The sequence below is a fragment of the Episyrphus balteatus genome, chromosome 1 (genome assembly GCF_945859705.1).
Source record: "Episyrphus balteatus chromosome 1, idEpiBalt1.1, whole genome shotgun sequence".
Taxonomy (NCBI): domain Eukaryota; kingdom Metazoa; phylum Arthropoda; class Insecta; order Diptera; family Syrphidae; genus Episyrphus; species Episyrphus balteatus.
Window position 1 is genome coordinate 146,086,218 of NC_079134.1, and position 13,897 is coordinate 146,100,114.

Here is a 13,897-nt window from a genome sequence, read left to right on the forward strand (position 1 = left end):
ACTACTATAAAGAATTGATCCATGAACATTTTTCCAGCTAAAATCAAATAAAATGCAAGAACTTGCTCTTTGAATTCAAGTTCCTAAAATTTTTAATAATTTTTATATACAAATTTGGTAAATCTACACTGCCCGTTAATAGAATAGGTTCAGCCTATCTATAAACAACATAAAATCGAATTTTTCGCCTAAACTTAAAAAAAAAATTACTGATGCATCACTGAACTCTGGAAAAGCCATTTCGAGAGGTACTTTTCACGAATAGTCATGCGTAACGATGGAAAATCAAGGTCAATCTTACCAAAATAGGGAATATCAATCCAATCCAATTGTTTCGAGTTTATGGCTATAATGTCAATGCAAAAGTAAAATGAATAATTTAGTTATAATAAATATAGTACATAGTTAAAAAAAAAATAATAATACATATTAAATGTTATACCTCTTAAATAACAGCCAAGCTGTAAATCCAGTTTTTAAATCATGTGACTCTTATGGAAATTTCAACTTATTTTTTTCTTTGAGTTTCAGGTGAACCTATTCTATTGACCAGCAGGTATGTATGTGAAAAAAAATAACACAAAACACGTTCTTCAAAGAAAAAATAGCATGCAATTTGATCCTTTCGGGAAAAAAAAATATTTATTTATAATCTTTTGAAAAAAAAAAATAAAAATTTTTAGGCAATTACTTATTAACACCTAAAACCAAAATTTCAAAACGAAAAATTCCCATTTTAATTTTTTAAATTCCCATATTTATATTTCTTGTGTGCAGGGTGGAGGAATGTTCAAAAAAATAGATTTTTCAAAAAAAAAAAATTTAATAGGAATTATTTTTCGACAAAATTGCAAGAAAATATTTTGAAAAAATTAATTTTTCAAAAAAAAAAAATTAATTATGTATTTTTAATATATGTAATGTACATAAAACCAAAATTGAAAGTATTTTTTCTACATCAAAAGTAAGATCTTATAATATAATAATTCATGTATTTTTTTTTTTTATCAAAATAGTTAGAAACCATTTTCAATCTTCTTTGTTTTGGTCATATATTAAGTATACGGTTAATTTTGGTCCTAAAACTAAAATTTCAATTTTAATCTCAAGGGGAATCTTATAAAACTCATAACTACCAAGTTTGGATTTCGGGACCCACTTTTCGCATTCTCTATTATTGTAATATCATGTCTGAAGATCGATTTTTCTTACGATTCCTAAAACTGCCTATTTTACTGTTTAGTTCATGGTTGGGTGTTGGGTCTTCATAAAATATACCGTTAATTTCGATACCAAAACTCATAACTACCTAACCCTTCAGTAGCTAAGTGTTTTCATGTGTCTTACTTGATCGAATAACAAGTGTGTAGCTGTATAGAAAAAAAAATTGAATTAAAGATATAAATACAAGAATTTAAAAATTCTTTTAAGAACAAAATCAACCATTCATACGAGTATTTAATTGCACACATTGTAAATTTCAAAATTAACGTACATACATTGAATCCAAGATGTCTTCTTAATTTAAAATTCTACATCCGTTTCCGTATAAAAGCTCTTTGCAGACAAACAAACAGCTGATTGTCAGCAAAGTCTGCACAAAAATGATAACAAGCTGTCAAAAAAACTGACAGCGACCACCACTTTGGTTTTGTGGTGTAGTGTACTGTGATATTTTTATATTGGAAAGTGTATTCATTTTATTCCACAAATTCTCGATAATGTTTTTAGCAAAAAGTATTTTAAAACAAAACCAATTAAATACAATTCAAAGAACATGTAATTTTAGTTTAAGTTCAATTAGTGCAGCTAGGAAAAAAGTGTGTATAGTTGGAGCTGGGCCAGCTGGCTTCTATGCGGCTCAGTATATTTTGAAGCATCTGTCCGATTGTGATGTTGATGTTTTAGAGAAATTGCCAGTTCCATTTGGTTTAGTTCGGTAAGTTTGCTTGCATTTATTTTATCCAAATATAATTGCTCGTAATATATTGGTTAAATAACCTTGAAAACAAAAATGAATTATACTTTGTAAAGATTTAGAATTTTGAATTAAGTTACTTCCAAGAGAATCAGAACCAAAAGTAGGTCTAGAATAAGTCGGCCTAGGAATTAAAGCCAACACAAAGATTAGAAACAACAAAATACTAGAGTAGCAAGCCATTGTGGGTATTGTCAAGACGAATTACAGAAGAACATTAATAGTTTTGGTTTTGCTAAAATAATTTTTTAAACTTTTGTTGTTTAGGCTTTAGATTTAAAATGGAAATGTTAAAACCCCTAATTAACTTAGCAATTAGCTTGTTAAGTTCAAGAGATAGTGGAAAATAGCTGACTTGGCCTTTCATACAAATGATGAAATTTGTTTTCTAAAAATTAAACACCTAGGTACTCGAAAGATAATTAGTTTATCTTCATCGAATAGTCTTAAACCGAACTGGTACTTAATAACTTAAACTTAAGTAATTATACAGAACCCAATGATGCATTTTCTATTGCATTGTTATAAGTTTTTCAAATTTGATTGATTAATAAATTTGGTTGACAACCGTTGGCCAATCGGAATATCATTTATAAATTCGCCAGTTGGCTAGTTCATTCTCTTTACAGAATGAAATCTCGGGAAGAGTCTTCGTCTTTGGAAGACAGCAAATGAGAAATTGATAGCGAATTTTCATATAGCTTCTACAGAACTTGCCTTGTCCCGAGGCATCCAAAATCCAAAAATTTTTTTTAATAATCAATAGAGCCTTTCTTTAAAATAGTTTTTTATAAATAATTATATGTATTGGACGTGGTACTATTATTCATGAGATAGAGTAGGTACTACAATTAACACATGATCTTCTACTTGAGGAGATAGGAATGTGTAGTTGTTGTACTAGATTTCTACTCACGAGTAAACTACCACCTCCAATGGCGCACGGCTTATGTATAAAGATTTAAAAAAAAATCAGATATTTAAAAAAATCCACAAATAGCGCTTTTGAAAATTTCTGTGGAAATCACCTTAAGATATTTTCTAGAAAGTCAGAAATCATAAAAACGGTCCTAAAAATGTTTTTTTTTTATTTAAAAATTAATTTTTTTTTCTTATCAAAAATCGTTAGAGCCGTTTTTGAGGAAGAACAATATTATCCATTTTATGAATACCCAACAAATTTTAACTACGAAGTTTGAATTAAATTGCTTACGGCCATATTATTCACTCTGGATTTAGTTTGGATTTAAGTTAATTTTTAATCCAATCCATTAAATCTGAATTTCATAAATCCAAGGATTTAATTTTTTGTTCATATTATTCACTAAAAAATTCAATAAATTTTGTATAATTTGCATTTATCTTTATTTTTCCTTCACAAAATACGTGAAAAAACAACTGAACACTGTGAAAATTAATTTTACATCTGGATTTATAAACTTAAACAGACCTCCAGAGAGCAGTTTAAATTTGTTTGGATTTAACGAGATTGGATTTAAATAATTGGATTTAAGATTGGGTTTAAGTAGTGAATATTATGGAATTGGATTTATTTTTGACATTTGACATTGTTTACATCCAGATGTATTTTTAGTGAATAATATGGCCGTTAGACTTTGTAACTTTTTGCTACTTTCGCATCTGTTCGAAAGTTAATTTCAATTGTACTAGTACTAGTCAAACTGTGTATCTTAAATGAATAATACCAATCTAAACCATCGAAGTAAAACCCAATAAAAGATTTGACATGACTGGAGCTGTTTATTTTTCATTTTTTACAGAATTACAGAGATCCATTTTTTGCGAATTCGGGTACATTTTTGGTGATTGCTGTCAACTGTTATTGAATACAAACCATTGTATTTTGAAGTCAAAGCTACTTGTAAAGTTTTTTTTTAACAAAACCTTGCATTTATTAAAAAAAAAGGAATTAATTTCATTTTTGTATTGCCATTCTTTTTATTTTAATGGTTTACATTGAAGTGTTTCTCTACAACAAACAATCAAAAAACGTTTTATTTGCATTTTAAAACTGTAATAATTCAGAGCTGATTAATTTTTTCTGACTTCGCATTCGGTTCAGCACACGAAAACTTTTTAAAAAGTAGGTATATTTTTGGGGTTGGGGTCAAAATTCTTTTCTTTTTGTCTTTTTTTTTTGTCAAAATTCTGCTTTTAAAATCCTGCTTTTTAAAATTCTGTTTTTCAAAATTCTGTTTTTCATAATTCTGTTTTACAAAATTCTGAAAAAAAAATTTTAAAAATGGTTTGGAAGAATTTTGTAAAACAGAATTATGAAAAATAAGCTGCTTATTTGAGATTACTTACTTACGAATAGGTACCTACACACATGTCAATTTTTGTAATATTAATTTTTTTATAAAATCAATAAATTTAAAAATATTGAAAAAAGGTCTTTAATGGTAAATATCTTCGAAGAATGATAATTAAATTTTTTTTAATTTATCAAATAAAAATTAATCCTCTGTCGGCACATGGGTGCGAATTTGGCAGAACAAAAATTAAAAGTGGTCACAAAAAAGTGTCTTTATAAGGGTGAAAATACATTTTTTTGAATTGTGAATACAATATTCGAATTCCTCGGAATATTCTACATCAATTTCATATATGATTCTCTATAAAATATTGAGACCGAAAAAAGTTCTAGCGACATGAAAAAGTATAAACCAAATTCGCAAAAAAAAGGTGTGCCTACAGAGGGTTAATATTCAAAAAATTTAATTAAGAAAAGAAATATTCTTCATCGTTTCTAATTAGTTTTCAACGGTATATACATAGATGTGAGTTATAAAATAGTCAGTCTTCTAGGCAGTTAGGAAAGTACCAAACATTAATTACTTATGAAAACGCTATGAAAAAAAAAAAACAGAATTAGCAGAATTTTTTTCTTAAAAAAAAAAATTCTGGCACAATTTTGAAAAGCAGAATTTTAAGAAGCAGAATTTTGAATGACAGAATATAAAAAATGTAGAATTTTGAAAAACAGAATTTTCTTGAAAAAAGCAGAATTTTGAAAACCAGAATTTTGTTTCGGCAAGAAAAACCCTTGGGGAGCGGGTCATAATTCTGCTTGTCAAAATTCTGTACGACAAAATTCTGTGGGGTCAAAATACTGTAATACCATAATTCTGTACGTCATTATACTGTAAATACAAAATTCTGTACGTCAAAATACTGTATCAACAAAATACTGACATGCAAAATTCTGTTTTGTAAAATTCTGTACGGCAAAATACTGTATATCAAAATTCTGTAAAAATGCTGTAAAAAAATATCGTTTTGATAATGTAAAAAAGTGCGCGCGCACTTTTTTACATTATCAAAACGATATTTTTTTACAGCATTTTTACAGAATTTTGATTTACAGAATTTTGATGTACAGAATTTTGAAATACAGTATTTTGACCAACCAGAATTTTGCTATACAGAATTTTGATATTCAGAATTTTGTTCCTACAGCATTTTGCACATACAGAATTTTGACATACAGTATTTTGGCATACAGTATTTTGAATACAGAATTTTGCAACATACAGAATTTCGACCCCAACCCAAACCCTTGTAAGCTAGTGTTATTTATTCAATCATAACACTTCATATACCTCAACAAAAACACAAAATAGATAATTCTTAAAAAAAAAAATAATAATTGTCAAACAACGAAAGAAATAACAAGTCTGGGTGATAGAACATCCTATGTTGTCATCGGAAGGTTTACTTTGAAATAATTAAAATACATATTAAACAATGTGCTCTTGAATAATTGTTCAAAAACCCCAGTATTAAAAATCAAGTTAAATAACGAAGATATGTTGAAAATTAAAAAAAAAACATTCAGCCAAAATAAAAAAACCTTTTTAAAGTTTTTTATATAAACAATTTATTTCCTCCATCATAGTTTCCAAAATCCAATTCCTTATCCGAACAAATACAAGCATTTCTGTTAAAATTGCATCCACTGTGAAGAAATCGTCTTACTAAGCAAAACCGTTGACAATTTGCTATATCACTTGATGTTCCGCTACTGCATTCATTGGCTCCTTGAAACACTTGCAAAGAAGCTAAAATTTATAAAAATGAATACAAATTATTAAAATTAATTACGTCTACAAAAGAATTTAACCTACGTGCAACTTTTCGCACAACTCTTTTATGCTCATTCAAAGAATTGTCCTCAAATTTTGGATACCGCATTCCTATGACAACATTTAACAAGGAAATACCAAAAATTAAAATTACAAATTTTACACGAAATTCCATATTTTTTAAAGCAAAGGAACTGGAGCTTCTGTTAAAATTGAACTGAATAACTTAACAAAGCGATGAACTTAGAATGGAAGTAGGGGTATATTGTTGAATTGAGCTAAATTTCAATAAAAATCCCCTCTTGGGGGTTTTCTTAAAGATATCAAAAATTAAATAAAAAGTTAAGAGTGTCTCTTTACATTTATTGTTCATCTTGGGATGGAAAAGCTTTTCAAACAATTCTATGGATTCCCCTTGCAATGGGAATTAATATTCTTTTGAATTTAAAATTTTCTTCATACATGAAGCTTTTTGGTATAAGAAATTTTCGAAGATCTTACAATGATGAATAGAAGGTCACACATACTTGATCTTGTCAAACCAAAGTAGATGGAGAAAACAAACAAAATTTAAATAACCGTACTTTTTGTATAAAATATCTAAGAAAAAGTAGGTAGGTATTTTTATCTTTTGACCGGAAACCATAAATCGTCAAAATATCTTTAAAAAAAATTAAAATTTACATAACGATGATAGAGAATGTTAAAAAACTGTGTCCCGTCTGTCTGTCTGCATAATGAGCTACAGCCTAAACGGATTGACCGATTGACTTCAAACTTGGTATGTAGCATTTTTTGGAGACTCTCCAGAGGGGTTTTTGAAATTAATATTTAAGGACCAAAAATAACGGTACCTCTCATATACTAATTTCGGAAAAGATTAATTTTCTCAAAAACGGCTCCAATGATTTTGTTACAAAAATTCAGATATGTATTACTTTTTTGGCCAAACTACTAGTTCAATTTCAACGAATTTTTTTATACTTAAAAAATTTGAATAGGAATTCAAAATAAAATTTTGAAAAAAATAATTTTTAGATTTTTTAACAAAATTTGAAATTTTTTTTTTTTTGAAAAATCAAATTTTCGAAAACGGGCCTTAATTTTTTTTGAAATTTTGGTTTAAGATGTTGATTAGTGAAACGGCTCTAACGATTTTGAAATAATTTTTTTTTTTTCTAAAAATGCATCTTAATATATCAAATTAAACTCCATACACTGTTTTGTGGGGCAATTTGATTTCAGATGTTGTTTTATTTTTTTGAAAAAAAGAATTTTATTTCCCAAATTTCAAAATAAAAAGTGTTAAAAATTTAAGCAACTTGAACTCTAAGAGCAAGAGTTCGTGCGACCCAGTCGTGCATGTTATTTAAATATGTATATGTACCTATAGTTCGTTTTTTTCAAATAATATACCAAAAACACAAAAAAAAAACGCATTTGATTCAAGTTCAGAACTTGAATTTGAATATTTCATAGAGCTATTCCTTAAGGATTTTGTTTATATTAAACTAAAATAAATACACATTTCACCATCTTTTAATTCCATATTTATTATATTTAAATTACAAATTAAAATATTTTCAAACTTTAGTTACATGTACATGTTTCAAGGCTGCATTTTCCACCATTATTTTTTCCTACTAAGGCACAATAAACTGTACAAGAAGTATCCGATAGTCCAAGACCCATAAATATTAAGTTACATGGTTCTGTAAAATTGTATTTATATTTTAGTCGTTGTTTATTTATTTAGTTTTAAAATTTACCCATGGTTAGAACATAATTGTCTTTGTGTTGCTTAATAAAAACTTTTAAAGCATCTGTAAAAATAAAAAATATAAATGAACTTATAAAACCCAAAAGCATTTCAAATTTTGATACTTTACGTACCCAAAAATGTTTTTGACTCAACTTCATTACTCCCAAGAATTGCAAGAATGCAAATAAATATAAAAATCGTTGGTTTCATATTCAACACTAAACTAAAAACCTTCCAAAAGCAACCTTTTAAATCGATAAGACTTGTAACCTTCATTTTTTGAAAATAATGATACTCATAACAATATAATGCATATAATATAATTAATTCTAAAAATGTTTGTTATCTTATTTTGTTGTATAACTAATTACAGTTTTGGAGTAGCACCCGATCATCCCGAAGTAAAAAATGTAATCAACACATTTACAAAAACAGCCGAGAATCCACGTTTTAGATTCTTAGGTAATCTAAGTTTAGGAAAGGATTTTAGTATAGAACAGTTGCGAGATAACTATCATGCAGTTCTGTTGACTTATGGGGCAGATGAAGATCGTCGCATGAATATTCCAAATGAAGATTCTAAAAATGTTATATCAGCGAGGAAGTTTGTTGCCTGGTATAATGGACTGCCAGGATCAGAAAACTTGAATCCCGACTTGAGTGGGGATACTGTGACTTTGGTGGGACAGGGTAATGTTGCTATTGATGTTGCAAGAATACTCCTTTCAAAAGTTGATGCGCTTAAAGTGAGTAACTGGTTTTGTTAATTTTTTTTGTTTTTTTAATGTTTTGACCTTAAGTCAACAGATACAACAGAATATGCCCTAGAAGCTTTAGCCAATAGTAAAGTTAAAAACGTTTACTTGGTCGGTCGAAGAGGACCTCTTCAGGCTGCTTTCACTATCAAAGAATTAAGGGAGATCTTAAAGCTGCCAGATGTTTCAACCGTTTGGAGAAAATCCGACTTTAAAGGTAAATTAAAGCTCAAGTCAAGTATTAAATAGTAACTTGAAAGACTCAGAAACATTTTCTTCTTATAGATATTCCAGAAATCGTCAGTTCCTTAGCACGCCCACGTAAACGCCTTACAGAATTAATGCTCAAAAGCTTAGATGAACAGCAATCTTCACCACGCACAAGTGAAAAGAAATTTCTACCAGTTTTTCAAAGATCTCCAAAAGAAATCCATGATGATTTCATTGAATTTAGTGTGACTGAGCTTCAAGGTAACACTGCCATTCCGACAGATGTGTCTGAAAAATTTCAAACCGATTTAATATTACGAAGTATTGGTTACAAATCGGTCTCGGTAGATAAGGGAATTAATTTTGATGACAAAAGAGGATATGTTGTTAATAAAGATGGTCGAGTACTTCAAAAGAACTCTCAAGAAGGTTCCATCGATAAAGGATTGTATGTAGCCGGTTGGTTAGGAACCGGTCCAACTGGTGTAATTCTCACAACTATGAATGGAGCTTTTGGTGTTGCGAAAGCAATATGTGATGATGTTGAACAAAATTTTATTGATACTGAAACACAAAAATCTGGATTGGATATTAGTGACAAACGTGTAGTAACATGGAAAGGTTGGACCGAAATTGATAAATATGAAGTTGAAATTGGTAAGGCCAAAGGGAAGCCAAGAGAAAAGTTAATTGATATTGAGAAAATGTTAAAAATTGCTGGTGTATGATGAACTTATTTATTTTTTTTTTTCTTTTTGAAAATATATTTTTATATGCTTATTAAAAAAAATATTTTTTTAGAAGTAAAACTGGTGCTTTTGTTTGTAATATGTTTAAGGCAAATCGATTTACTTAAAAAAGCTATTATTATATTCGATAAGGTTTTTTTTTACGTAAATAAAGACTAAGAACAATTCGGTAATTCTTATTGGAGAAAAAGTAAAACTTATAAGAAGTTTCTAATTTGAAAATAAAAAGTTGTTTCTGCAATAGATCCCTTATTTCATTATTTATTTTTTTATAAAAGCGTTTTCATTAGAGTCTTCAACCACTTATTTAGAAAAAAAAGTCTTTATCAGTAAAATAAATAAAAATGGTACACATACGCCACAGTGACCATTATGTAATATCTTTAAGAAAAGAGGTAGCCGATTAGATTTGGTTGAGTGTTTTCTAAAATTACATGTCATCAAAGAAATAACTTTGAAATTTGTATTTCTTTATTTCTTTAACCTGACAAAATAAAAACCAACACTATGAAGCACGTACTTGCTTTAAAAAAAAGTTATTTACAATATTAGGCGTGTTTTTTCTAATACTCAGTAGCTACTCATTTTTTATTTTATTCGCAAAACAATAATAAAAACTACACAAGTAAGTATTTGTTTTTATTGTTTTTCGAATAAAATAAAAAAGTGAGTAGCTACTGAGTTGTAGAAAAAACACGCCTATTATTTTTTCATAAAGAACTATTTTTAGTTTAATTTTATAACAAATTAAAAATAAAACAAATAATAATGTACCGTAACATGGGGTTACTTTGCCCCGGCGGGGGTAACTTTGCGCCACTGACGAAAAAAGTTAGTTTCTTGATTCACGCTCAGACATGTTAGATTCTCTATATCGAAACTACTGTAATATACACACATGCATATATACATCTGCCACGTGTTGCAACGGACCATCTGCCGGCAGTTTTTAAGAAGCAGTTGACCTATGAATTTGAGGTAGCAAATTCGTGTTTTTTTTTTGTGGTGAAAAATTTGGTGTGTAAAACCAGTTGTGTGATAATTGTAAGTAAGTAAAGTAAGTGCAAATATTCTTGTTATGATATTATTTTGTTATAACTCTGCGCTTGTCATTTGTTTGTTTAATTTATAAATAATAATTATTGTTTTGGGGTTACTTTGCCCCAGGAGCAATTTATTTTTATAATTAAATGTGTTTTTAATTCTATGTATGTTTTTATTGTTTTTAAAAGTGAACTATTTTTTCGTTTGTTAAATTGTTATTTATGTTTATTTTAAACTTATTTTGGTTAAATTAATGAAGTTTTCTGTTTTTTTCTTTAAATTCGTATTAATTTATAATCAATTAATGAAATAAAAGAGGCTGTTTTGTTTTTTGTAAAAAAAGAGTTGTGTGTGTACCTACAAATTTTTTTCTTACAGTTTTGAAGCTTTGATCCAGGGCTATAAAAATACAATACTAACTTTGCTCTAGCTCTTTAAATACAGGCAGTAATGTTAAAAACTTCAGGTGGAGCAAAGTAACCCCCTCCCTTTTACTACTTTGCCCCACTTTTCAACTTAAAAAACAAAATATTTTTACTGTTATTTGAATGTTTTTTTAGAATTAATGCAAAATTTCATGTCTTATCAATGAATTAAAAGAAAAAAACAAATAGATACAAAAATGTTACTACCATTTTTAAGAGGTTTTCTAAAAATAGTGCAAAAAACGGAGCAAAGTAACCCCATGTTACGGTATTATAATTGTAATATTTTCAAAAATATATTTTTGTTTCCAAAATAATTTTTTTAAAATTTTTCCTTAATTATTTATATAAATAAAATGTTTTTTTTTTACAAAAAATTAGTTACATATGTAATTATCTTAAGAGAAAATCAGAAGAAAGCACCATTAACTCTCTGTAGGCGCACCATACGTGAAAGGTACACGGGAGCGAATTTGGTTTGTACTTTTTCATACCGCTATAACTTTTTTCGGTTTCAATATTTTATGGAGAATATTTATATGAAATTGACGTAGAATTTTCCGAAGAACTCGAATATTTATAATTTTGAAAAAATATATTGTCACCATTATAATGAACATTTTTAAAATTTTGTCCAGCCAAATTCGCGCCCGTGCGCCGACAGATGTTTAATAACTGTTCAATAAAAATTTTCTCTTATTTTATTTAAAAAGCATGTTGCAGTTCATTCTTTTTTAATCGAAATCGTAAAATCCATTTTTAAGAAAAAATACATTTATGTCTTATGGGAAGCACTTTAAATTTTGGTTTTAAAATGAAATTTCAATTTCCCCTCTAAGGAAAAACCCAAAAGCCTTATGTACAAATTTTGAAAAAAATCGCTTCAGATTTAAAATGTACCTCGAGATATAGAAAACATACAGACAGACAGTGTCTGCTTTTCTTAGAAAAGCAATCTGCAATCTTTTTTCTTGAAATTTTTTGAGTCTTAAGGGCTCATGATGAAGTTAATGTTCAGAAGTTTCTCGAAAAACTAATAAAACACTGCCAAATAATTCTCAGATAAAGACGGTAATCATGAATTAAGGGTTCAAGACTCCCGAAGTTTCCAGAAAAAAGATTGCTTCTTCATCGAGATAAACTGGACAACAAGCGCCAAAATGTCCTCAAAGTTAAAATGGAATAGCCGTAATTTACAGTACACATCACAAGTAAAAATAATGAGAAAAGTAGGTAAACTTAGAGCTTGACAATTAGTTGTAATTTATCTATCAATTTATTTTTCATAAATGTTTTCATAAAAATTGTATAAAAATATACTAATATATCAAAATTTTAAGTAATTCATTCAAATATCTAATGGAAATAGTTTCAACACCGGAACCACACTTTATTCCTGGGTAAACCTAAAACATACCGTTATTATTTTGAATTCAAATCAACATTTGAAATATAATTCTTTATGCAGATACACCGGCCATTGTCCCCAGTATCTCTATCGTGTGGGAAAAACTTATGGAAATCTCACACATAAGCTCCTTATTGATCCATGTATTCATCATTCAGCAAAACTTTTAGTTGCTGGTCCAAATGAGATCAAAACTGCCGGAGACAAACCAACTCTTAAAGAAATCGATCTTATCAAAACTCATGAAAGAGAAGGCGATGCAGTTTTAAAGTATCCCATAATTCCTGGATACAATGGATTCATTCCGAATATCAATTCAAAAATTGGTCTTCGTTTTTTGGCAGCCGCTACAGCTGGTGTAGCTGAACACGAAAGATATATGCAACAGTTAAAATGTGAACGTAGAAATCTTAGGCATAAAAACTTGTTACAAAGTGGAGAAGGTCTTTTTGGTAGAAATTTAGGGGAAATATCAGTAAGAAGTAAAATGATACATTAAGTGGGGTTTTGGTTTGATATTTGGGTTTTTGTTAGATGCATCAAACAACCTATCAATTACCGCTTCTACCCGTGCGAAAAGAGGCTGAAGGTATTAAAAGGACAAGGGAAGATAGCTATCAAGATAAACGTGTTCCATATTCAAAACATACACCTCCACATTTTATGGTTGATAATGACCCTGAAAAATTTGTCATGAAAGGTTCTTATTTTCTCTTTTTGTTTTAATTTAATTTTAAAATTGTATACTTATTTAATCCTATTTGTTAGGATATGCTGGCCACATTCCTATGACACTGAATCGTTTCGGTGAGAGTAATAAGCCGTTAACAGCAAATGCACTTTGTGAATTTTCAAACGATTATCAACATCGAAAAACTTCAGATTGGGAATCAACTGACAACAAAGCATCTTCTGGTGAATCTTTTAAAATTTACCATAGCAAAACTGGAATGATTCCAAATTATGCTGGTCATGTGCCAGGAGAAATTTTCAAATTTGGTAGTACCTATGGAAAGAATACGATCGATGCGAAACGGTGGTTGGAAGATCATTAACTATACATAATAATATTCTTTAAAGTAGAACTTAGAGTATTTTATAATTAAAAAAAAAAAACAGTTAAAATAGAAGAGAAGTTGGAATAGAAAATAAATAAAAATCGTATATTTGCATTAGAATCGTTTCTTTAGTTGTTCTAGTTTTGATATAATAAGATGCATTTTTAGAAGAAAAAAAAATTTTCAAAATCGTTAGAGCCGTTTTTTAAAAAACTATTTTTTTATAAATAATTTTTTGGGAAAAAAGTTTTAAAATAAAATTGTGTATGCCATTTTGTAGAAATCACTTATCAACATCTAAAACTAAAATTTCAAAAAAAAATCAATGTCTAGTTTTCGAAAGCTTGATTAAAAAAAAAAAAAAATCCAAATTTTTTTTTAAAATCCAAAAATTATTTTATT

General features: G+C 28.4%; 3 protein-coding genes across 3 annotated transcripts in view; 2 read left to right on the forward strand and 1 right to left on the reverse strand.

Annotated features, from left to right (window-relative positions):
* The window catches only part of LOC129907352 (UPF0605 protein CG18335), a 205,488-nt gene extending 191,898 nt beyond the window's left edge, over positions 1-13,590 (forward strand). Inside the window, exons 2-5 of the mRNA XM_055983509.1 lie at positions 12,347-12,429; positions 12,498-12,912; positions 12,972-13,137; positions 13,206-13,590. Coding sequence (XP_055839484.1) covers positions 12,389-12,429; positions 12,498-12,912; positions 12,972-13,137; positions 13,206-13,492 — 909 coding nt within the window. The 5' untranslated portion in view covers positions 12,347-12,388 and the 3' untranslated portion in view covers positions 13,493-13,590. The remainder of the gene's footprint in view (positions 1-12,346; positions 12,430-12,497; positions 12,913-12,971; positions 13,138-13,205) is intronic.
* LOC129907344 (NADPH:adrenodoxin oxidoreductase, mitochondrial) lies at positions 1,638-9,671 on the forward strand. The gene is made up of 4 exons (XM_055983502.1): positions 1,638-1,939; positions 8,220-8,592; positions 8,647-8,818; positions 8,887-9,671. Exons 1-4 carry the CDS (start codon positions 1,722-1,724, stop codon positions 9,537-9,539), a joined length of 1,416 nt encoding a protein of 471 aa, XP_055839477.1. The 5' UTR covers positions 1,638-1,721; the 3' UTR covers positions 9,540-9,671.
* LOC129907363 (uncharacterized) lies at positions 7,630-8,225 on the reverse strand. The gene is made up of 3 exons (XM_055983523.1): positions 7,978-8,225; positions 7,854-7,907; positions 7,630-7,796 (listed from the first exon to the last, which is right to left on the reverse strand). The coding sequence occupies exons 1-3, from the start codon at positions 8,120-8,122 to the stop codon at positions 7,675-7,677; spliced, it is 321 nt and encodes a 106-aa protein (XP_055839498.1). The 5' UTR covers positions 8,123-8,225; the 3' UTR covers positions 7,630-7,674.
* Positions 13,591-13,897: the final 307 nt, after the last annotated feature.

What these genes read in the sequence shown, in the direction of transcription:
- LOC129907344 (XM_055983502.1), top strand. Translation starts at nt 1,722, where the DNA reads ATGTTTTTAGCAAAAAGTATTTTAAAACAAAACCAATTAAATACAATT. An exon ending in CAAAAGTTGATGCGCTTAAA is followed by an intron (nt 8,593 to 8,646) that starts GTGAGTAACTGG and finishes TTTGACCTTAAG; the next exon opens with TCAACAGATACAACAGAATA. An exon ending in GAGAAAATCCGACTTTAAAG is followed by an intron (nt 8,819 to 8,886) that starts GTAAATTAAAGC and finishes TTCTTCTTATAG; the next exon opens with ATATTCCAGAAATCGTCAGT.
- LOC129907363 (XM_055983523.1), bottom strand. Translation starts at nt 8,122, where the DNA reads ATGAAGGTTACAAGTCTTATCGATTTAAAAGGTTGCTTTTGGAAGGTT. An exon ending in TGAGTCAAAAACATTTTTGG is followed by an intron (nt 7,908 to 7,977) that starts GTACGTAAAGTA and finishes TTATTTTTACAG; the next exon opens with ATGCTTTAAAAGTTTTTATT. An exon ending in CAATTATGTTCTAACCATGG is followed by an intron (nt 7,797 to 7,853) that starts GTAAATTTTAAA and finishes ACAATTTTACAG; the next exon opens with AACCATGTAACTTAATATTT.